At 49.1% G+C, this 23,451-nt stretch overlaps 1 protein-coding gene across 1 annotated transcript; it reads right to left on the reverse strand.

Annotated features, from left to right (window-relative positions):
• Window positions 1-7,111: 7,111 nt before the first annotated feature.
• Window positions 7,112-11,712, reverse strand: LOC132025395 (uncharacterized). Its single transcript, XM_059412581.1, has 2 exons — window positions 10,631-11,712; window positions 7,112-7,354 (listed from the first exon to the last, which is right to left on the reverse strand). Exons 1-2 carry the CDS (start codon window positions 11,055-11,057, stop codon window positions 7,326-7,328), a joined length of 456 nt encoding a protein of 151 aa, XP_059268564.1. The 5' UTR covers window positions 11,058-11,712; the 3' UTR covers window positions 7,112-7,325.
• Window positions 11,713-23,451: the final 11,739 nt, after the last annotated feature.

The raw sequence follows: 23,451 nt of genomic DNA on the forward strand, positions 1-23,451 counted from the left end.
CGTGCTATTTGCTGCGAGGGCAGCGGATGTTCTAGAGTAGCTAGCAGAAGGACGTTACTCGCAGGTCTGGGAAGGTTTCTGTAAACAGGTGAGGTCTGAGCTGCCGTTTGAGAGGTGAATGGAATTAGACAGACAGAGGGGAGGGGTAAGGAAGAGCCTGCTGGATGGCAGGGACAGTCAGGCAGACTCCTGAAGGCAAGAAAGAGCTGGTCTTGTCTGGAGAACGGGCTGCTGGGGCCCCAGGGAGCACCCACCTACCTGGTCTCCATCCTAAGAGCAATCACAAAACACCAAATGATTTTAAGCAAGCTGTTGTGGATGCTTGAGGGAAAGAAAGCGAATATTTAGGGAGGAGGCTAGGCAAAAGGGAGGTCTGGATGAGGAGAGAAGTGGCGGTGGGGAGGAGTGGGTGATCCCGGGCTTGGAGGTCTCGGTAACGGGGCGGAGCTGGGGAACAGCCCCGCGACTCTGGCCTGTTCACGTCCCTCTGTCGCTCGCACTTACCACAAACGACCTGCTACCGTCACCCTCCTCCTAAGCCGTGATGTCAGCAGGTCGGGGACCTTGTCTTTCACCGCCTACATCGGGTGCCCCATGAATGCTTGCTGGGTGCGGCTCTGTTCCAGGTTCTGTAGTTCTGAAGTCCCCCGGGAGGTGGCAGCACGCGAACACCAGCCGGCCACTGCCCCCTCCACGCCCCACCTCCCACCCCCACCCCCACCTGCGCTTTGTCTCCTGCAGCCCTGGCTTTTGATCCCCCTGCGGAAGTTTCTCCCATTCCCAATTCCCAGAGAAGACCTCTTTCCCAGCCTTTCTGTGCTGCCTCTGTGGTGGGTGTGACTTCGCCGGGGAACTCTGCCTGTGTGGCCAGGGCCGTGGTTTTCCCGAAGCTTCGTGGTCCCGGTTCCCGCCTTGCACAGAGCACGCAGGGGAAGCCGATGGGCGGCGCGGGACGGTTCTTCTCTCCTCCCTGTGCTGCAGCGGGGGCACCCTAAGCCGCGTCTACACCAGCCTTCCCAGTCATGTCAGGGGCAGGTGGCAAGACCCAGGTATGGAATGCCTCACCCAAGTCAGAGGGTAGGTTTGGGCCTAGGAAAGGGGGTTTAGGGTGAGTATGGCCAGAGAGGGGAAGCCCGCTCCCGAAAGGCGTTGGGAGGCGGTGCGGCGGGGCAGGGGTGGCGCGGGAGGGGGGAGCAGGCTCAAGGGCCCCCACCGGAGGAGGACCGACTGGCAGGACTGACTCCTCCTCCCTGGGTATGGAAGGAGGAAGGGTGTTAGGCAGATAAAAAGTACACGGAACAAAGACCTAGAGAGGGACACAGGAAGTTGAAGGTCAGTTTAGGGACACATTGGGGGGGGCGGGAGGGGGTACCGAGGGTTCTGATCACCTCTATTTTGACCTTAGTGTGTACCTTTTAAGTGATCAAGTTCTTCTCTCCAGCTTCTCTCTTAACTCAGGCAAACACCCCCAGTGGGAACCACAAGTACCTTCCAAGCAGTAGGGACTGCCCTGGCCAGCAAGACCCCATATGACCACCCCAAGACAGTGATTGATCTGACCTTCCCTGGCCACCTGAGCGGACCCACTGACCTTTGTCTCACATTGTCCTTATATAAACCTAGATGTATTTTCAGCACTTTGGAGACCATCTTTCAGATGCTAGTCTGCTGTCTTCCCGCCATTGGCCTTGCTAAAATAAATCCCTTTCCTGTTTCACTCTGCTCTCCACCTTTGATTTTGTCTGCAAAGAGGGAGCCACTGAACCTGGTCTGTCTGGAACCTCTGGAGTCAGGGGCTCCCACCCCCAAAGCCCCAGCTATAGGAGGATCACAGGTCAGATTCCAGAACCATCTTACCTAGTGCTGGGGATTGGTTTCTATAGACTAGTGGAAAGGTCTGGTGCCTGACATCCAGGACTCTATCCATCATCGTTCAGTCTTTGTCACTAAGGGAACATGGGGTGAAGGGCTTCGCTGTGTGGGAGACACAGCAAGGTCTCCCAGCCCGACCGCTGCTGTTCTCTGCCAAATGCTCATGGCTCAGTGCTGCCCCCCCAACCTTTTAAAATATTTTATTTATTTATTTGTGCCTTAGATGGGGATTTGGGAATTTTTAGACCATATTGATGGCACTTGAATCGGCTATCTCAGCTGGAGAGAGGACAGAGAGGGAAACAATCCGACGCAGGATTGGCAGAGGAGAAGGAGGACACGGGGTGCGGCGACAGCAGCCAGACTGATGGGCGGGAAAGTGGGAAGGTGTGGTGTATGGACACGGACGCAGGAGACCAGTCTGAGGGAGCAGAGCAAAGTGCAGCTCTTGGAAACTCTGCTCTGTACGGAGGGGAGAGGGGTGGGAACCAGAGACTGCGGCTGCCCTCGGGCGATGAGGACATCCCTGACTTTGCAACTCAAAGCTCTGATTTCCCGCTCGCTCAGCATCCTTCTGCGTCTACTCGGATTCCAAAGTCACGTGGCCCACGGGCCAGAGCCACTCTGACTTAAGAAGCTGGCAGGCTAGTTGCTGGCCATCTTCTCTAGAATGGGGTTGGCTCCCGAAAGCTTGCTGAACTGCAAACCGCTCCGGCAAAGTCAATGTGGAATTGCCACCTTCAAGAGGCTGGATTGCGTGGCGGTCTCCATGCCGGGGCTGCCTCTCTCCCGCCTTTCTCCAGCTGTCCCTCCGACACACACAACTTGTTTTCATTCCCACACAACCTCTGAGACTCAGTTCAGGCCTCCCTCCAGAAAGCCTTCCGGCAAAGAAACATCGGGTTGAAATTGCCTAGGGAACGAGAGGACAGGAAATCCATCCTTGGGAAGCAGTATTTTCTGGATGTTTGCACGCCAGGTGCGACAGTTGTGCAAAAAGGACCCTGTCCTTGAAGAGCGTGCATGGCGGCTCTCCGATCACCTCCTTCCACGTTCGGAAGAGGAATGGTGGTTACATTCGGCCTCCGTGCTCTCAAAATTATTTGTTCATCCTCGGGGCTGGCACACTGTGCACAGTGCATCTTTGTTGAATAGATGAATGAGCCTTTATTATGGGACTTGGGATTTTCTAGTTTGTATGTGTCATTTTTCTCCTCTAGATTGTGAGCTCCTGTGTCTCACGTCTGTATCAGAGAGCACAGAGCTTTGCACAGAGTAGGTACCAAGAAATATTTATTGGCTGGAAGAATTTCTAATCTGCGTAAGAACATGCATGCTCACCCACCCACGCGGGTATTTTAAACTTGCTTCCTCCCTCCCCCACATTATTTTTTCCATAGGAAACCAGGTGAAAAACCCATTTCTTGTTATTGGTTTTTAATGGGCCTGAATGTTTCTGCAGGCTTCCTCGGCACCGTGCTCTGGCCCCCACCAACAGGCTCCCGCTGCCTCCACAGAGCTTCAGAGGGATGTGAGAAGTAGTAACACCCGTGTGTGTGTGTGTGTGTGTGTGTGTGTGTGTGTGTGTGGTGGGTGGGGGAGTGGGCGGTCCACACGAGGGCACGCAGAGTTGCTCTGAGAAGTGGGGAACCGGTTGGTAGAGACCCAGCTGTGCACCTGCTGGGGGTGGGGATGTGGTAAGGTCTTCGGACACTGCCCAGCCGACCTGCAAGTTTAACTTTATTAAATTCACCCGTGAGTATGTTCATTTTACCCGTCGGTCACAAAAGGGAGACACCCAGTGGGTACTGGTCTAGGCAACCCTGCCCTCTTGCACAGACAGAACTCCCCTGCCTCCTCCGACTTTGTTCTGCTTGCCATGGAAACGGGTTTCTCTAAGGAAGGATGAGGTTTTCAGGCAAGGTTAAGTGGGAGGATGAGTATTTTAATATATATATATTTTTTGCCCCTAGAGGTGGAATGAGCCTATCAAAGAACAGAAGGCAGGTCCTCAGTGCCATAGGTGATTTCATTTTGGAAGTTCTCCGTGATGCTGGGAAACGGTCAGAGCAAGGATGACAGCCCCTCGCACCTGCTTGGTGAGCTCAGGTCCCCTAAAGGCTTTGTCCTCTTTGGTGACCAGCCCTCCAGCCTTGGCCCCGCCCCCTTTCCCACCCTGGGAACGAGCACCAGTGGCTCGTGAACTTGACTTCAGCCTGCGTTCTTACTGCTTCCCAGGTTTGTGGGTGACGCCAAATATAGTTCAAGGTCAGAGCCAGGGAAGGGAGTGCCCTGCGTGGCGGTTCTCGCTTCTGGGCTTCCTGCCTCTGGCTCCGACTGACTCCACAAACAGGGGTGGAAAAGCCTTCCACTTTAATGATCCATAGCATGAATTTCTTCGGACTAGCCTGATTTCTTTCCTGCTGTCTTTGGAGGGAAGGGGAGGGTTGTTCAAAAGCACGTTGTGTTTATTCCCAAGGAAAAGAGCTGGCTTCCTCTTTAGTTCTTTTTCTGCTCTTTGTTATTCGTAAATTCCAACGCTCCAGCCACCAGCTAGGCAAATTTACAAGTTATTATTAGCAGCTATGTGGAAACCTCACAGTAGAAATGTTTTCTGATAGAAGCACGGGGACGTCCTTTGTTAAATTATTTCAGAAAAACTTCCTTGCTTTGCTGAGTTCCAGCTGTTCTCTGTTCCCCCAGCTCATGGGCAGTCGCTTATAGCTTCCAGAACTGGCCTTTTAATCAGGCACCCTGTTCATAGTCGTTCCTTCTAGGTGGTGGGAAGGTAGGTTGTAAAGTTGTACTTAGACAATTCTGTGACTTTGTCAGAAACAAAAGAAAAGCCCTAAAATCTGTTGCTTTCCATCCTCTTACAGAGGTGATGCTCGGTCTGTTGTTCTCTCCCCTCCCTAGCAGTTTCCTCTGAGCACAGGGAGATCTCTGTGTTCTGGTTTTCCCACCTAACAACCGTGTTTGCCAGCCATTCTTGCTAGACCTGGAAGAGAACCACCGATGCTAAAGATTAAACAACAAAATAAGGAGATCGAGTGTCCCCAGGGACCTCTCTGCTGAGCCCCACCATAGATGACTAGTGTTGTCCAGTGGCTTTGCTCCAGTTCCCAGGGAGAAGCAGGCTCAGGAGGTGGGCAGAACCTACTAGACCTGCGGGTAGGGGGCGATCTCGGGGTGCGGGGGAGCGGGGCGGGGGGGTGGGGGGGGTATGATGGCGCATTGCTTGATACTGAGGGAGCTGAGGACATGGGGCTGAAGTGTTGATTCCAGAGCCTCAGGTTCTAGTTAGACTTACTTTTTTTTTTTTTTTAAGATTTTATTTATTTATTTATTTATTTTTTAAAGTTTTTTTTTTTTTTAAGGATTTTATTTATTTACTTGACAGCGGAGATCACAAGTAGGCAGAGAAGCAGGCAGAGAGTGAGGAGGACGCAGGCTCCCCGCTGAGCAGAGAGCCCGATGGGGGGCTCAATCCCAGGACCCTGGGATCATGACCTGAGCCAAAGGCAGAGGCTTAGCCCATTGAGCCACCCAGGCACCCTGAATCCTTTCATATTTTCAAAAGCATTTCTAGGCTGTAAGTTTGCTAACAGTATTTCTCAATATTCCATAGCATAATTGGTGTTCGAAGCCAGGTTTCAGGGTATCCTAATTCTACTACCCATCATGCTTGCTGTTCCCATGGCCCTTTGTTGCCTTCAAGCTGGTCGAGTGTCTGGGCGTCACTGGTGTATGCCAACCACTCAGTCCCCAGAGTCCCCAGGGTTTCTGAAGCAAGCCTCCATGCACAGTGGTCCAGCTAGCTGCACCCAAGAATTCTTGGGGTTCCAGCTGTCTTCCCATGTGATTCAGAGTTGAGTTATTGGTGACACTAATGGAATTGCTCAGAAGTGGAAAAATCCCTGATATGTGTGTCCTGTGCATTGGAGGGGCGGGGACTTGTGGGGCCTTGGGAGGGGCAGCCTTCATTTTCATAGCTCAGTAAATTTCCCCTGAATAATATCTGCTTCTAACATTTAGCACTGGAGTGAAAACCAGTAATCTAAAATCTTGACCAGCAGGAGCAGAGGGAAAAGGGTTGGTAACATAGCGTTTTCTTGTACCGCAATGGAACTTGATTTTTGCTGTGGGACTTTATTTTTAGAGAAATGGAGAGTGTCTGGACGGGGCTATGGTTGAAATTTTTGACCTCCTTTCTGTAAGATAATAATTCATTAGACACATAGAGTATTGTACAAATCCTTCTGATGTTCCTAAATTCTCATATACAGGAAAGTTGAAACAAGAATTCTCTTAAAATAGCAGCCTTCTCTTGCACACTTTGAGAGTATTTTAGAAGTCAGCCTATCCTCACTGACGCTTACACAATCTTTTCTCAGATAGTCAAATTAGAGACTTCACGACTTTCCTTTCTGTGAACTATGGGGGCCATTTGACCACTTCTCTGGAGAGACACAGAGACACATTATAACTATTTGTCATGAAAAAAAAAAAAAAACAAAAAAAAAAACTTGAGAGTTTATCAGTGGTCCCTGACATTTGTGTTTTAATACACCTCGCCATTAGATGGCAGTGTAGTAACAGGCATGACAATTTGGGGCCTCTGGTCACCCATTTTAAATAAGTTCAAAGAGCCTTAAGCTGGTCTGGTAGAATCGTCGTCTACTAGATTCCATGGAAAGTCAGATGGGGACTGATGCTATGAACTTACTAGTGGAAGCACTGTTACCTCCAGATCTGGAATAATTATCATGTTTTGTTTGTTTGTTTTTAGAAGGTTTTATTTATTTGAGAGAGAGCACAAGCAGAGGGAGCTGGCAGAGGGAGAGGGAGAAGCAGGCTCCCTGCTGGGCAGGACTGGATCTGAGGACCCTGGGATCATGACAGGAGCGGAAGGCAGACGCCTAACCTACTGAGCCCTCCCAGGCTCAGAACAGCTTTGGACTTCACTACTTTTTAAGATTTGGATGTCCAAATGTATAATTTATCACTGCTCCCTGATATCAAATACAAGTACATATCTTTCCATGAGAATTTCATTTCCTTGGGACGCCTGGGTGGCTCAGTTGGTTAAGCAGCTGCCTTCGACTCATGATCCCGGCGTCCTGAGATCGAGTCCCACATTGGGCTCCTTGCTCAGCAGGGAGCCTGCTTCTCCCTCTGCCTCTGCCTGCCACTCTGTCTGCCTGTGCTCATTCTCTCTCTCTGACAAATAAATAAAATCTTTAAAAAAAAAAAAAAGAATTTAATTTCCTCTTCCTCACGTCGATGTTCTCCTTCACTGATGCTTAAGAAGCAAGCAAGGCTAGGGTTTGGCAGCTCCTCTCCCACATGACGTGTGACCTGGACAGGAAGCGGTGGCTTTTCTGGTCTTCTGTCCCTCCTCAGTATTAACAGACCCCTGCTCTCTGACGTTGGTGTCTTCCTTCTGCCACAGCTCAGAGGGCGTTGTCAGGGATTCTGTGCCCTGAGAGGACAAAAGAAAACCAGGCCAAGGGGACTTACATGGAAATGTAAACATTTTGAGGAATGGCAGGTTTGGCTTAATTTCTCATGCGCTTCAGATTCTCCAAACAATATTAGAAAGCGAATGGAGCTCTCCATGGCTGGCAGAAGACAACACCCCCAAAAAAATCCGATGAGACCTAGTTTCTGTAAAGATAGTCCAAGAAGAAAACAAAATCCTCAGCAATGGAGAAAACAGAGCAGCTTTGCATGTAGGAGTTTTCCACCTTAGGAACCAGGGTGACAGATGGTATATCCGATGGGCCCCGGGGGTGTAGCTCTGCAGATGCCATTCACCTGTTTGGGTTCTGACTCCTCACCGCCCCCCTGCCCCCACCACATTCAGTCTCCTTTAGGACACGGGCCCTGTGGAACTGTCATTCACTGGGTCACTGCCAAGGGCCCCTGTTGCTGCTGCTCAGCCACAGGCTGTTGTTACCCACCGCCCCTTTCTGTTGTAATTGTCACTGTCAGGAACCAGCCCGGCACACCCTGAGCCTGGGGCGCTCACCTGCCTGGCCCTGGGCTCTGAGTCAGGCCCATCCTCACCACCCTGGGGTAAGATGTCAAAGCCAGAGGAGCAAAATCCTAGACACCACCCCCTTCACCTGACCTACCCTTGCCAGCTCCCAGGAAGGCTTCTGCCATCCCAGATGGCTACTGACGCCCCCTCTGTTCCCTTCCCGTGGAGTGGCCTCACTATCCTAGATTCTGCTGCCTTCAAGCGCTAGAGAGGGGAGCCCAGCTCTGGGGCCACAGAGGCCATGCTCCTCGTGGGGCCGCAGTGTCTTTGCCAGCATCCCGGCATCAGGGAGGACCTGCAGGAGTGGAGATGGGTTTAGGCCTGAAAATAGGGCCGCCCTGCCTCCCGGGGCCACTCTAGCCAGCCCAGTCTGTGTTCCCACTCTGAGGAACACACACCCACCTCTCTCCCCCATCTGTTAGGAAATCACTTTTCCCAGAAAGCAGGTGCTTCCTCAGGCCCTGAGAACCCTATTGTCCTGCCCCTGGGCACATGTCTGGGGCCACACTCCCAGGGATATTCCTATGGGAGGCGGAGCCTTCGTTCTGCTCTCTTCTTTATCACGGCTCTACCCGGGGCCCTTATCTTCAGCCATGTCACGTGGGGCCTCCAGATATAGACCATATATAGCAATAAAATTTATTGCATTATAATTGCATGCAGTGGTATGTGGGTGAGTGTTTAATAATCAGCTTTGGGTGGGGAAGGGAGAGAAAGCTCTAACTTGCAACATTTGCTCAATTCTGCTGCAGAAATACTCTCCCCATGGCCAATCGCAAGCTACCAGTGTGATATTCCAGAACTTGGGAGCTGGGAAGACACACAGCAGCTCCAGCCCACCACTGACAGATGCGAGTTACCAGAGCTTCTCTGGTCTTGTTCCAAATCCAGACAGGTCTAGGAGGTGAGGAGGTCAGATGGTATTTTTTTTAATGGTGTCATAATACTTACTGTTGAATATTAAGAATTACAAACGATAGCTTTTACTTGAAAATGCAAATTTAAAAATATGCAGAGGTGGCTCAGTTGACAGTCTGCCTTGGGCTCAGGTCGTGATTCCAGAGTCCTGGGATCGAGCCCCACTTCAGGCTCCTTGCTCAGCGGGCAGCCTGCTTCTCCCTCTGCCCCTGACTCTGCTCATGGTCTCTCTCTCTCTCAAGTAAATAAATAAAGTCTTTTAAAAAATTAAAATAAAAAAGTATGCATTAGTTTTCCATACGCTATGAGATATGATCTCAAAATGATGAGAAGCTGAACTTGAAGCGAGTTGGTAACACCATTAATAGGTGAATACTAACACTGTTTTCATGTGAGGGCCATGTACTCAGAGTGGCATGCCTGGAGACTTCCTGAGGCCGATGGTATTACTCCCACCTTATAGACGACTCTCACATGCCCCAGGCCGGTGGCTGGTTGAATAGTATAGTCATTTGAGGCACGTGTGGCGCAGACCATGTGCAGCTTTTCAAAGGAAATGTCCAGAAACTGGTTTTCACAGCCCTTAGAAACCCTCACCTGTGAAGGGATAGAGAAGGTTCCAGAAAAAGGAGAGGGGGGGCATTTGTTAGGAAAGCCATGACTGCACTGGCCTCTCCAGGAGGGATGGGGCTGGGGCAGCTCAGGTCCTGTGAGAGAAGGCCCACTCTGGGACCTGCGTTTTCGGAGCGGCTCAGAGAGCTCCAGCAGCAGTCTTGGCAGTGGGAAGAAGTCGAGAAAAGAGAAAACAGGGCTTCATTTGGGCAAGAACTGCACCCCGCAGAGAGCGGGGACCAACCTGCATGGGACTCGGGATGGAGGGAGCAGGCCAGCCCAGGTCTGGAATTTGATCCAAGAGTTGGCCTGAGACGTAAGGGGATGAAGAAAGCCTGGTCGGGGGGTTAGAGGGTAATGTGTGTTGGGGGAGCAGCCAACAGCCTGAGGATGGCATCTGGGTGCCTAAATGAGGCTGAAACAAACCAACAAGCAGACCCAGGAAAGAGTCCATTCAACTATGGGCCATGCGGTCCCCTGACCCCTGCTCCCTCCCACTCAGCGGGGCGAGGACTGCTGTGAAGCCCCACCTTGGAATGAATCTTACAGTGTCACTCTGCTGGATTCTTGGCCCAGCACCTAATTTCTGAAACAAGACTGTGTTTCTGATTTGAACCTCCGTCCATAGGATGACCTCATACCTCAGAGCCAGCAGAAAAAATTCTGGAGTTCATGGGGTTTTTTCATTGAAGGGCAGGAGCGAGCGATCCCTGTGAAATACATTTTGAAGGAGCCGCGGGTGACAAAAATAAAGCTGCTTTTGGATCGAGTCTGAAGAGCCGCGCCGGTGCGTTGTGGGTTTGGTGCTGGAAGGGAGCGGCCGGCCTCTGGGCCCAGCCTCCTCCGCAGAGCCCCTGGGGGCGGGCCCTGCGGTATCCGAGCCGCTGGGAGGAGCCGGGCCAGCCCCAGGCGACTCCATGGGAGGGGTCACTTCAACCGACTCTGAACTGTGGTAAAGGCTGAGTTTAAAAATGCAACTTTCAATAAGAGGAGACGTTTGCAGACGGAGTCACCGCCTGAGTCAAACATCCCCTGGGACAGATTCCCACTCCCATCTGTGGTCTGTGCGAATCTTCTCCCAGCCCCCTCCCTGGCTCACAAGGGGTGGGGATCGAACACGCACCCTCCCGGCACCTCCCGGCCCAGCCTCCTGCAGAAGCCAGCTCTCCGACCGACCCCACTAACCAGATCGCGCCCTGGGACGTGTCCGAGGCGGAGGGAGAGACCGCCGGGCTTGCAGGCCGGGACTGGTTCCTGTTTGCTGACTCTGCTCCCGGGGACACGCGTCCAGCTCCTCCGGGATGGAGTCTGGATAAAAGATGTTAATAGAAAGCGGAATTAACGTGCAACAAACACCCGTAAGCATGCTGCCGGGGCGGCGGCTGCGGAGATCTTGGGGTCTTGTCGGCGGCGCCGCGCAAGGGCTGGAATTTTTGCTCCGCTCTAGGCGCTGGGATGTTTGCACAGCGCGCGCGTGCGCGCGTTTGCGGGCGGGTGTGTGTGTGTGTGTGTGTGTGTGTGTGTGTGTGTCCGTCCGCGGGCTGCAGCTGGTGTTGATGGGGCAGGAGCGCTGAGTCACTGGCCGTTCAGTGGCTCTTACATCACGTTTCATTGTCCTTTCTTCCTTTCCAGGCTTTTAAGGGCTCTTTCAGTGTTTTTGTTTGGCTGCGTGTTTGCCTCTAGCTTAGCTCCGGCTGGAAATCGGGGTGTAAAATCCGAAAGGCCCCGGGCTTCTGTGCAAAGCCGCGCGGAGGGGCCTGGGCCCCGCGGCAGCTGAGAATGCCCAGCACCCCAGTTCCTCGCTCGCGGGGCGCCCAGCCACTGAGGCGGCAGGTGCCGCGGGCGGGGCGGGGGTGGGGGGCTCTCCCTGCTGTGCGGGCCTGAACTGGGGCTGATGAGTTTCACAGTGCCCGTATTCGTTGTTGTTCAGGCCCCCTTTTAGCCCAAGTGTAACAGGTGGTGTTAATTATCTGTGTGACATAAATTCTTGGAGAGCTGGCCTCTGCAGAGGGCCTTACACATTTGTTTAAAGGACTGTTTGACCCAACAAGCTTGCCACTGCACTGAAAAAAAAAAAATTGGTTATAAGAATACCGATTCATTATGGAAAAGTTGGGGGCCTAAACAAAAAAGCTTAAGGGATAAATAAAAACTATCCATAATCCATCACTGGTTGGGGGAGAAATGATCGCTGTTAACATTTTCATATGTAATTTTTCAATGTTTTTCCTATATATGAACTGATATACACATACATTTTACATATTTGGACCCATATTGTACATTGTTTTTAATATCCTATGAATATATTCTTTTTTTTTTTAAAGATTTTATTTATTTGACAGACAGAGATCACAATTAGGCAGAGAGGCAGGCAGAGAGAGGAGGAAGCTCTGATGCGGGGCTCGATCCCAGGACGCTGGGATCATGACCAGAGCCGAAGGCAGAGGCTTTAACCCACTGAGCCACCCAGGCGCCCCACCTATGAATATATTCTTAGTCCTTAAACCATATTCTAGAAGTGCTACAAATTAGCCTGGTGTCAGCAAAGAGATGTTGTTATGTCTTTGATTGTTTTCTCTGAGGTCAATTCATTTCTTTCTTTTTTTTTTTTTTTAAGACTTTATTTATTTATTTGACAGACAGAGATCACAAGTAGGCAGAGAGGCAGGCAGAGAGAGAGAGAGGAGGAAGCAGGCTCCCTGCTGAGCAGAGAGCCCCATGCGGGACTCTATCCCAGGACCCTGAGATCATGACCTGAGCCGAAGGCAGCGGCTTAACCCACTGAGCCACCCAGGCGCCCAATTCATTTCTATTTGTAGGATCTTTCTCTTGCCAAGATAGCCTTCCCCATCAAGTCCCACCTCTGTGGGGTTGCTGAAGGATTTGGGGTAACCATCTCTTTTTCTCTTGGCTGCTGAAAAATTCCCAATGTGCATCTATCCAGGTCAGGGATTCTCAAACTGGAGGGCCCAGCAGAACCTTCTGGAAGGCTCAAAAGAGGGTGCTGAGCTTCATCCCCAGAGCTTCAGATTCAGCAGGGCTGGCGGAGTGGGGGGCTGAGCTCCCCAGTAGCATGGCCGGTGCCTGCCCTCCCTCCACTGAGACTACCGATGCTCAATTTGATTATTCCAAGTCCCCTCCTGGTGTTCTTGGCTACTTGTCTTTTCCGTTAGACTCTTTATCTTGTCTTCAGGCCCTTGCCTTTTTTTTTTTTTTTTTAAGATTTATTTATTTATTTTAGAGAGAGAACACATAAGTAGGGAGAGGGGCAGAGAAAGACAAGCAGACACTGCATGGCACATAGAGCTCCACGTGGGGTTCAATCCCAGGACCCCGAGATCATCACCTGAGCTGAAAGCAGACACTTAGCTGACTGAGCCACCCAGGCACCCCTCCAGAGCCCTTGACTTTAACTGCTACTTATGCTGTTCCCTCGTGATGTCACCCATGCATACAGAGGACAGAAATAGTTTCTGTTTTTTTTTTTAAAAGATTTTATTAAAATTTTTTTGAGAGAGAGCGAGCGAGCTCATGGCCGAGTAGGGGGAAGGGCAGAGGGAGGGGGGAAGCAGACTCCCTGCTGAGCAGGGAGCCCTGGGGGCTGGATATCAGGACTCCCGGGGATCATGACCTGAGCAGAACCTAGATGCTCAACCGACCCAGCCACCCAGGTGCCCCCAGAAACAGTTTCTTAATGGAGGATGGGAACCCAAGTGTTTGGAGAGCCTCCCAGTAGCTTCCCAGTACCCGAGTGTGGAGGCCAGAATGATCTGTCCTTCGACGTCACCGCATCACGTTCTGCTGGAGAGCTGACTCGAAAGGAAATGCACAGCCGCCCAGACTATTTGTTAGAGGAAGTGACACATTATCCTCTCCCAACATCTGGTAATTCCTGAAAGACAGTCAGTCCCGATAACAGCGCCGCTCCCCAGAAGCCTGTGCCTTCTCTCCCCGGGGAGGTGTGTGTGTGGGGCAACCAGGGAGAACAGAGTCTATTTTTGGTGTCAGCCCCCAGGTGGGGGAGGCCTGAGGAGGGGGAGCAGGGTCACCAGTGCCACAGTTCTGCTCTGTGAGCCAGCAACACACACTTCCTTCCTGTCTGAACAGCAGCCTCTGAAGTTCCAAATCCTCCAAGAGAACTGAAAGGAATGAAAAATGCCATCCTGGGCCGGAAGGGCTGGACACAAGGGCAGATGGACCGATGACCCGGGGAGAGGAGATTGGGCAGAACACCAGGTTGAGGTTGCAGCAAAGAAGACCAGAGCTGGGTCAGGTCAAGTGGCCGTCCATCATGTACAATGATGACTCAGAAGGACCCAGAAGGGTCTGGCTGCCCCTGGGCTGGGAAATGCACACTAGCTTTTCGGCCCCAAGGCAAAATGCCACATGTAGACAGAATAGGAGGGGGCAGTGAGCGGGGTGCCTAACTTTCCCAGGTTCATTGATGTCACATAGGTGAGGAGAAGCAAAATCTTGCACTCCGAGATTGGGGGAGGGGTGGGTGTCTCCGGACTGACCCCTGTTTGGCATCTAGACCAAAGGAACCACCTGACATCAAGGTCTGAGAGAAGCTAGTCATGTTCTCCTTAAATTAGCACAGGCCTGGAGGAGGGGTGGGGCGGACAGGGGTGGGGAGGGCACCTCGGCCTCGGGATCCAAGGGCATTTGTGGGGCCAGGCCCTGGTTTTGTTTCAGCCAGAGCACTCTGGTGAAAGCATCCTGGGAATCTGGCCTGCAAACAGAAAGAGCATTTCCTTGTGTGGGTTTCCTGTTTAGGTCTGCGTAGAAACCCAGAGGATCGCGTGGCCTCGTAAATCCTCTAGACATTACTGATAGAGACGCTCTGGCTAGAGGCCATGGGAAACTTGCGCCCAAACAGAAGGGGTGGAGAGCACATTCACTCTTGGGATTCTGGGTGGGTTTCAGGCGTCATGTTTTGGGATCTGTAAATAGAGGGGGTTGGGGTAGCAGGCATGATCATCAAGGTCCTTCCCAGCTATGACCTCAGATTCCACTTTTCCCTGGAGGGTCACTGAGCTCTTGCTGTCCAGCTCCGTAACGGGGGGTCTGCCGGGCTGCTCACCCAACAGAAGCTCCACGAAAGCTTCAGGCAAAGAATCAGGAAGTTGTTCTAAAAGATCCTTTAGGTTCCTTCACAGAAAGAGGGTACTTTTGAACTCTGGTAATTCCCAGACTTTCCTAAACACATAGTTTATTCCAAAAACGACAGACACCAAGATCAGGAGCGTTGTGGCAGCCTTGCGGCTGGGTTTTGGCCCAAAGCAAGTTTACGGAAGCAGACCCCAACCAAGGTGCTACATAAAGTGTGTGTTAGGAGACACTGCCCAATTTCAGGGCTTTTAGAAACTTTCTTAAAACTCAGTTTCTGCATCTGGCAAATGGGCATTCGGCGTGTTGGCTTAAGGGAAGGAGCCATGTTTTCATTTTTACTCTAAAGCTGAACCCCTAGATTCTCTGGCACATTCTACATGGAGTCTGACCAGGCCTTAGTAAAGCTAGGAAAGTGATTGAGCAAGAATAGGATTTCTGGCCAAAGTTTCTTGGGTCCACCATGCTTTGTCCTAGTGATGATGTTTTCCTTGTCTTACACCTCTGTGTTTTCTTGTTTCCTCTTTTGTCCTTGTTAACATCTTTAAAAATAATAATAATAATAATAATATATATTTGTCATGAGAACCTGTCCTTTTTCAGGGGGGAAAGTACTACAATGATACTGGAATAACACAAGGTTAATCTCCTTAGTCTGGAAAAACAACTTTATGGTAAGTTAATTGGATTTTCTACCAAAATGTGGATAAAGCCACTTACACAGGAATACTTCCCAAGACAAGTATGCTCCGTTAGAGTTCAGCAATGCTCTAATCTTAGTTCTCTCGGGCAAGAATTGTGATGTTTGTAACCCCACTCCCTCAGTCATGTTCTTACAGGTAGACAAATCTGCAAAGAAAAAGTTCTTCCTAGGTCCCATTCTGCCATTTATTTCCCAAATTTTGCTTTTTATATATCTGAGATATATCCTTTTCCTCTACTGACTCTGAACTGGGTTTTCGCTCATGGTGTGGGAGGAGGGTAAAACGATACAAAGTTCTAAGTTTCCTGGGTCAGCCCTCCCTAGAACACTGGTTCGGAGGAAAGTATTTTCAAAGGGGATTCCTGTGGCCCAATATGCCTGGCAAATGCTGCTGTCTTTGAGAGCCTCTGATGTGTTCAGAGCTCGGGAAATTCATGCAATAGAGAGACGTGTTTTCCCAGTACTTCAGGATCTCAGTATTTCCCAAACTTTTCTGATTCAGAAAAACTCTTTTTATACTCTATCTATAGGATCTGATGACAAAAGAAGGAGTAAGTGTTCCACGGGACACACTTTGAGAAATGTTCCTTTCAGCCGAAAGGTAAAGTTTACTGTCTTATATTTAGTGCCTGGGGGTATAGAGAGAGATAGGTATCAGTATGTAATGGGAAAGTTTCTGCTCTTTTCAGAATTTTAGCAGGCAACAGATGAAGATGAGTGTAGTTATGAAGAATTTTCCGTAAAAGAAATATTAGAAAAGAAACACACTGAAATTTCATTTGTGGCTACTGATGGCTGGTGGAATGACAGGCATTTTTTTTCCCCTTCTTTCTATCTTTGTTTGACCCATATCTTTCACGATGAACACGAATTAGTTTTGTATGTGGGGTGAGAAACAAAATAAACTTTATTTTTTATTTTTATTATTTTTTAAAGATTTTATTTATTTGTTTTATTTTATTTGTTTGAGGGAGGGAGCACAAGCAGGGAGAAGCATCAGAGGGGGAGGGAGAAGCAGACTCCCCGCCGAACAGGGAGTCCAATGCAGAACTTGATCGCAGGACCCTGGGATCATGACCTGAGCTTAACGCAGAAACTTTACCAACAGAGCCATCCAGGTGCTGGTACATAAACTATATTTTTAAAAGAAGCATCACTATCTGAGGTGCCTGGGTGGCTGACTCTGATTTTGACTCAGGTCATGATCTCAGAGTCGTAAGGTTGAGCCCCAAATAGGGTTCCATGCTGGGTGTGGAGTCTGGGTGAGATTCCCTCTCTCCCTCTGCATTCCTTACCCCCAGCTCTCTCTCTCTCCCTCCTCAAAGAAAGAAGAATCATCAATATTCAAGGTTTTTTCCATTTGTTCTTAAAATACCCAATTTTCTACAGAAAAGCTACTGGGTATGTCCTCCTACACCAGTCATTTCTCCCAGTGTGTTTGGGGTCTGCAAGCCCCTGTCTGCTAATGTTCTGGGGTCTGTCCTTGGAGTATATAAGCTCCTTCAGATTTGAGAGGAAGTCAAGCCGTGCATGCTCGGTGGGAGGGTCAACCCAAGAGCAGGAACTGGCCCAGTTGAGCCACCATCCTCAGTTGTTACTGGATCATGTGTCCAAGAAGGAAAGGTTGGCATATCAGTCAAAATTCTTGGTTGCAACCAACGGGAATCTTCCGATTGACCTGAGCAGAAGAGTTTATTGGAAGAGTATGTGCAGCTTGCAGAATTGGTGGAAGGACTAGAGAACCAGGTGACTGGAAATGAACAAAATCACAGGAGGAGAGCACAGCCGAGATCTTCACACAGGGTGGTCTGCTCAGGATGTGGCCACTGGTGCCATCACTGCTGGACACTTGTCATAGTGCCACTGGGCTCTGCCACCTCCAATACTAATGGCCTAGCTGTTGGACTCTCAGGTCTACCACATCATGTCCCAGACAGGGCCTCTGCATGGCTGAGCCCAGAAGATGTGATAGTTTCCTAGTTACTGGGGCAAAGATAAAAACTCTGTCCTCTTTGGCTTCTTCTTCTTCTTCTTCTTCTTTTTTTTTTTTTTTTTTAAGATTTTATATAGTTATTTGAGAGAGAGAGTGCACAGTGTAGGAGAGGGGCAGCAGGAGATGGAGAAGCAGAATCCCTGTTGAGCAGGGAGCCCATATGGGGCTCGATCCTGTGACACTGCAATCAGGACCTGAGCTGGAGGCAGATGCTTAACCAACTGAGCCACCCAGGCGCCCCTCTTTGGCTTCTAAAGTCGGGGAAGGAGTCCTGCCTTCCCTCTCTTCTGGGGCTCCCCTCATACAGGAAGTTCATTTATAAGCTTGGTAGGCAAAATGACCAACATGCCTAATATATTCTGTAAAAGGGCTGCTAGGCTCTTGGAGAGACAAGGCAAACAGAACCAGCCACGTCCAGAGGCCATCTCACCCTCTGGAGCTGTGCAATGAACGGCCTTCTCTCCACTTGGGTTCCTAAGATGGAAAAACTTTTCAGTCAGTTGCCCCTCAAGAAGAAAAGACTTCTTAATAAAAACCACACTAAGCAATAAGACAAGAATTAGCATTTTGCAGAGGAACCAGGAGGCAAGTGTGGAATTCCTATCTGACTTGGTCACTCTGTGAGTCAGCCACATGGATTGCCCGTAGGGCACCAACCGAGAAAAATGGAGGAATAACCAAGCACTGGAAGGATTGCTTTTTTTCCTCTGAAGAACTTACAGCTTAGGGAAGCTGATTACATAGATAATGACTTCAGAGAAAGGCCTTACAATCACAGGAATGGGAAAGGAGTAGACAGTGGGAACGTGGATCTTTCGCTGACTTCCTCATCCGGGAACATCTCTTTCTGCTTGAGAGTGTCCAAACATTGGGATTGAGTCCAGAGACTAAAAGATGAGGTCCAGACAGAAAGTCAACAAGACTGTGTCTGCTGTTAAAATCTTAGATGGGCTTGATCATGGCTGAGATTGGAGTCTTAAGAGTATAACTGGAAATCAGGGATTAAAAAATGAGAAAAATCCCTTTGTTTTGGAACTAATATGGAGATGCTCTTCTTGGAGTAAGTAAGGTAACCTTGAGAACCTCAGGAAGTTGACTTTATGTAAAATGTCTATCTTATCATAATTTGCCATGGCAAGTTGTTTCTCTTTTGCTTATTGTCTGTCAAGACACTTGGACAGCTTCCATTATTGATGGGATCTTTTTTTTTTTTTTTTTTAAGATTTTATTTATTTATGTGTGAGAGAGAGGGGAGAGATCATGAGCAGGGGTGAGGGGCAGAAGGAGAAGCAGACTCTCTGCTGATTAGGGAGCCCGACACAGGACAATTGGCTGATCCCCAGGACCATGACCCGAGCTGAAGGCAACTGAGCCACCCAGGTGCCAGTGGATGGGACCTTTGAGGACCATCAGTATCTTCAGCGAGAGGGTGTTTTCCACCTCATGTGAGCAGACTCTTCAGTCGAACTGGGACCAAGACTATACTTCCCAGAAAGGCAAAGAAGAAAACAAACCAAGTTCATTTCCCTAGGCAGAAGGAGTCCTTGCACATTTGGCAGTGGGGTCTGCGTCTTCCTAGAAATGCATTCTCAAAAGAGAAGCCGAGGTCTTTAGGAATGTGAGAAAGCTCCTTTCAACAGCATAATTACATGCAGGTCTTCCATCACCTGGAACTAGATTCCACTGCCATACTCAAGATTTAACACAAAATGGGTAATGAAAAGTGAAGAAATGTTTAAGAACTCAAGGGGTCTGTTGGAACTGGAGGCCCATCTGTTCCTGGGAAGGTCGAGACAAGGCACGTGATACCTCTTTCTGTAACTCCAACATTTCTCCACGGAAACCTTTGAAGGAAAAAGGTCGCAAAAGAGTAGATTGAGGGACTGAAGTGGAGATGGTGTGGGAGGGTGGAGGGGATGTTCCACTTTTCCCTTCACTGTACAGGCTGTTGGGAACAGGTGTTCTGTAAACCAGATTGGAAGGAATTTCTAGAGTCCAGTGTGAGGATAATGGCCTTTCACCTTCAGCTGTGCCCTTGGGAGACTGGACGGTGAAGAGTAAGCAGAAGATCTCAAGGAAGAGCCTGTTGGCAAAACTACACGGACGAAGGAGCATGGGGACAGGGACTGTGTTTGCGCTCATGCTCTCTGTAACACTTCATATCTCAGGCCAGGGCCCAGGAATTGAGTGTAGGCACAGAGCGTCTTCGTTCTCAGTTGTGTTAAAACATGGCACCTGTAATCAGATGACTCCTGTGTCGTCCTACTTCCGCCCCTTCTAGTCGCTGTGTGACTTTAAAGAAATGACCTAACCTTTCTGTGTTTTAGTTTTACTACTTAAAAAAGGAAGAGAAGACTACGACCTGCATTACAGGATTTTCGTGAGTATTAAATATGTTAATTCACGTGAAGTGCTTAGAGCAGTCCCCGGCACAGGAAGAACTGTAATCAAATAACTGTGTGATACACGTCAGGCTTCAACCATACTATAGCTATTAGCTTGTGCTAAAACGAGGGTGACATTTCTAATCTACAAAGCTTTCATAGGACATCTAGGTAAACTTTCATTTAGATTAAGCTCAGAAAATGCCACAGCCCCTTACTTCCGTGTGACTAAAGTTCCTCACGCGTCTCTGTGGCGGGAATCATTAACTCACACCCAGAATACTGAGAGATTGCGAGTGTTAAAACCTTATCAGCAGTAAATTCTTTGTTTCATTAAAGTCTTCCCTAAGCAGCTGAGTGACACAGTTGAAAAGCAGCTGTCCTGGGTCTTAATATTTAGGATTTTTAAAGAGGAGTTCTCAAGAGCAGAGATACCGTGGTTCTCCCAGTGCTTCTCACACATGTCTCCCCAGGATTGGGGGAGAACTTGAGAATGTGTAAATTCAAGTTTTTGTGGACTAACACTTTAGTTTTTTTAAAGTCAGTTGTTTCCCTGACTGGGGTCTGTCAGAATTGCTTTTCCTTTACAAGGTGTTGGTGTGAAAGGAATTTGAGGAATGTTGGTGGGGTAGACAGGACATGGGCTTTGAAACCAGACAGATCCATGTTCCCACTCTGTCTCTGAATTTACTCTCTGGGAGACCCAGGACAAATTACTTGGCCTCTCTGAGCGAGCTTTCATGGCCTCATCTGTAAAATGGCGACAAGAAGACATCTATAAAATGGCTGCCCACTCCTCTCTGTAAATTATTGAACACATAAAACTTCTCTTCCACTATTCTCTCCCTTAAAGAAAGAAGAGAGGACTTACTCTGCTTTCTTGAAGGCAAGTAAAGAGAGACTCAATTGAGGCATGAGTTGGGCTTGTCCTGGAGACGCAGGGATTCAGACAGGGGTGGTGTGATCGGCCGAATGCCCCTCCCGCGCCCACCTCCACCCCTGGTCCAGGTGATCCCTAGATGCAGCCCAGAGCACCCTCATGAGAACCAGGCATGGGACCAAAGAGGCAAAGGAGTGTGACCAGAGAAACAGATTGGAGGGATGTTGCCCCAAGCCAACGGACGCCTGTAGCGTCCAAACCTCAGGAGGGAGCGCTGGCCGGTCAACACCTTCATTTCAGCCTGCTGCAACCGACTTCAGACTCTCAGTCTCCAGAACTGGGAGAGAGAGAGGAGGAAGCAGGCTCCCCGCTGAGCAGAGGGCCTGATGCGGGGCTCAATCCCAGGACCCAGAGATCATGACCTGAGCCGAAGGCAGTGGCTTAACCCATTGAGCCACCCAGTCACCCAGACACTCTGGCATTATTCTTTTAAACAGATTCAAATGGTGGTTGTAGGGCAGTCACCTGGTATGGTCTTGCTAGGCGTGGGGCAGGATGCTGCTGTGGGGAACAGCCCTGACAGGCAGAGACTCTCCAGAAGGAAGGCCATAGATATCCCCAACATTTGGGCTTTCAAATTTGGCATCCCCCAAATAGAAATGGATATGTTTTCTCTCCTCTCCGTGTCACCCCTCACCACAGCATCCTGGCCCTTCCTAGGGGTGGCATCACGTGACCGATGATGGAACGGAAGGAATGTTTTATGGATCTTGGGGGCTGTCCCCATTGCAGAGCCAGTTGGAGAAGGTAACCTAAAATCCATGTCAGTTGTACAGGGATTTTTATAAAGAAGAGGACGTCTTACCTTCCCAACTCTGGCTCTTCTGCAAATGTTACATCATCATGTCCTTAGAACATTAAACATGAGAGCCATATTCTGCTCATCAATGTCTTGGGCAATGGGCGTGCATGTAAAACATAGACGATGATTTTGTCAGTAGGAAGAGAGCTTCCTACTGAGGCAACTTTAGGCCCCAGTACTGGGATAATTCCAATTTCAGGCATTCTTGGACCAAGGAGGCATGAAAAGTTATTTATCTTTGTGGGTGTAGAGAGGGAATGGGGTAGCAGATGATTTATTTAAATCAGTTCAACTGTTGGTACCATTTAAATATTCAGCATCTGGGGGCGGCTGGGTGGTTCAGTTGGTTAAGCCTCTGACTCTTGATTTCAGCTCAGGTCATGATCTCGGGGTCACGGGATCGAGCCCTGTGTCAGCTTAAGACTCTCTTTGGCCCTCCCTACTTTCTCCCTTTCTCTTAAATAAATAAATAAATCTTTAAAAAAATAAAAATAAATAAGCGTTCAGCATCTGCAGGGAACTTTGGTATATATTTCTTTACCTGATGGCAGCGGCGTTACTAAGCATAACTCACTAGGGTGAGACCAGCAACAAAATCTGGAGTATGAATGTGAGTCTACTTTTTGGCTAGTAGAAGCACTTCTGCTATGGTGATGAAACCATTTAGCACTGCAAAGGTTGGGGTTAGGAGAAGGTCTCAATTTTTTGGACCTGTAGAGTAGGCACAATATTTACATTAACCCATGGCTAGGAGGATAAAAGGTCATGTACATGAATATAAACAGGTAAAATGCTATAGAAACACAAGATATTAGGAAGGTTGGACCAATACAAGTATAGGCCTTGATGCCTTAATACAGGGTTGTATTTTCTTTTCTTTTTTAAGATTTTATTTATTTTTCTGACAGAGAGAGAGCACAAGTAGGAGCTACAGGCAGAGGCAGAGGGAGAAGCAGACTCCCCTCTGAGCAGGGAGTCCGATGTGGGACTCGATCCCAGGACCCAGAATCATGACCTGAGTCAAAGGCAGATGCTTAACAACTGAGCCACCCAAGTGCCTGGGGTCATATTTTCTTCTAATGAGTCTATTTCCAATGAGGCGTCAGTGCCAGGAACATGCCTTTAAATCTGTACATTATTATCTCCCCAGAAAAATCAGGAGAAGAGAAAGTGAAGAGAGGAAAGCAGGCCTGGGGCTACAGATGTATCAGAAATTTTTATAAAAAATGTGTCAGGTATGAACTCTAGTCTGTGTGCTGGAATTCGAGTGTCTATCTTGTAGGGGGCAGGAGGCTTAGAAAATCAAGCTTTCCTGCGCTTTCTGGAATGTGGACCCTTTGCTGAGGATCTACTAGGTAAAGAATTCCACAGGAAGTATTTGTTGAGTTACTCATGGCTAGAACTTAGCTGTGGGTAGGCCAGATCTCACTGCGCATCGGTGCCGTCTCTCCAGCCAGATGTGCGTACATTAACTCAAGTGCAAATCACGAGATCTGAACTTGAACCTTTAAAATGGCCACCAGTTCCACAGTTCTTGTTTACTAGGACTGGGAGTCCTCGTCAGAGACAGGACCCAGGAGGGATAATGGCGAGAAACCCAAAGGGATATCCACTTTAAAATAGCATCTAAGGCACCGAAAGAATTCTGGAGCTCGGAATTAGCCCCTTACCTCATAGCAACATGTACAGGCTTCCAGAGTTAAATGCAGATCAGATTGGAATGTATGGGCTTCTATTTTTTGGTAATGACACGTTATGAGTAGAAGGGGGGCAATTTTCTTGGACATTCCTCTAAAACCAATGCACTTGCAGTGGCTGTTTTTGGTTTTTGAAGCTATCTGAACCAGCCAGGGCTCACTGCCCTCTCTGGACGCCAGGACACTGGGCCACATAGGCCCTTTGTCCAAGGACTATCATTAAAAGCAATAATCATTCCTTTCACTCGCATATGTTAGCCTCTTTGCGAAGCAGTCAAAAAAAGCAGATTTTCGTGCCTTGTTCTTGTTTTTTTCCCCTCTCCTGAAGTAATTTAATGATAACATTAGAAAAACAAGTATCTAAAATATCATCTC

Source organism: Mustela nigripes, chromosome 10 (assembly GCF_022355385.1).
Source record: "Mustela nigripes isolate SB6536 chromosome 10, MUSNIG.SB6536, whole genome shotgun sequence".
NCBI classification, from domain to species: Eukaryota; Metazoa; Chordata; class Mammalia; order Carnivora; family Mustelidae; genus Mustela; species Mustela nigripes.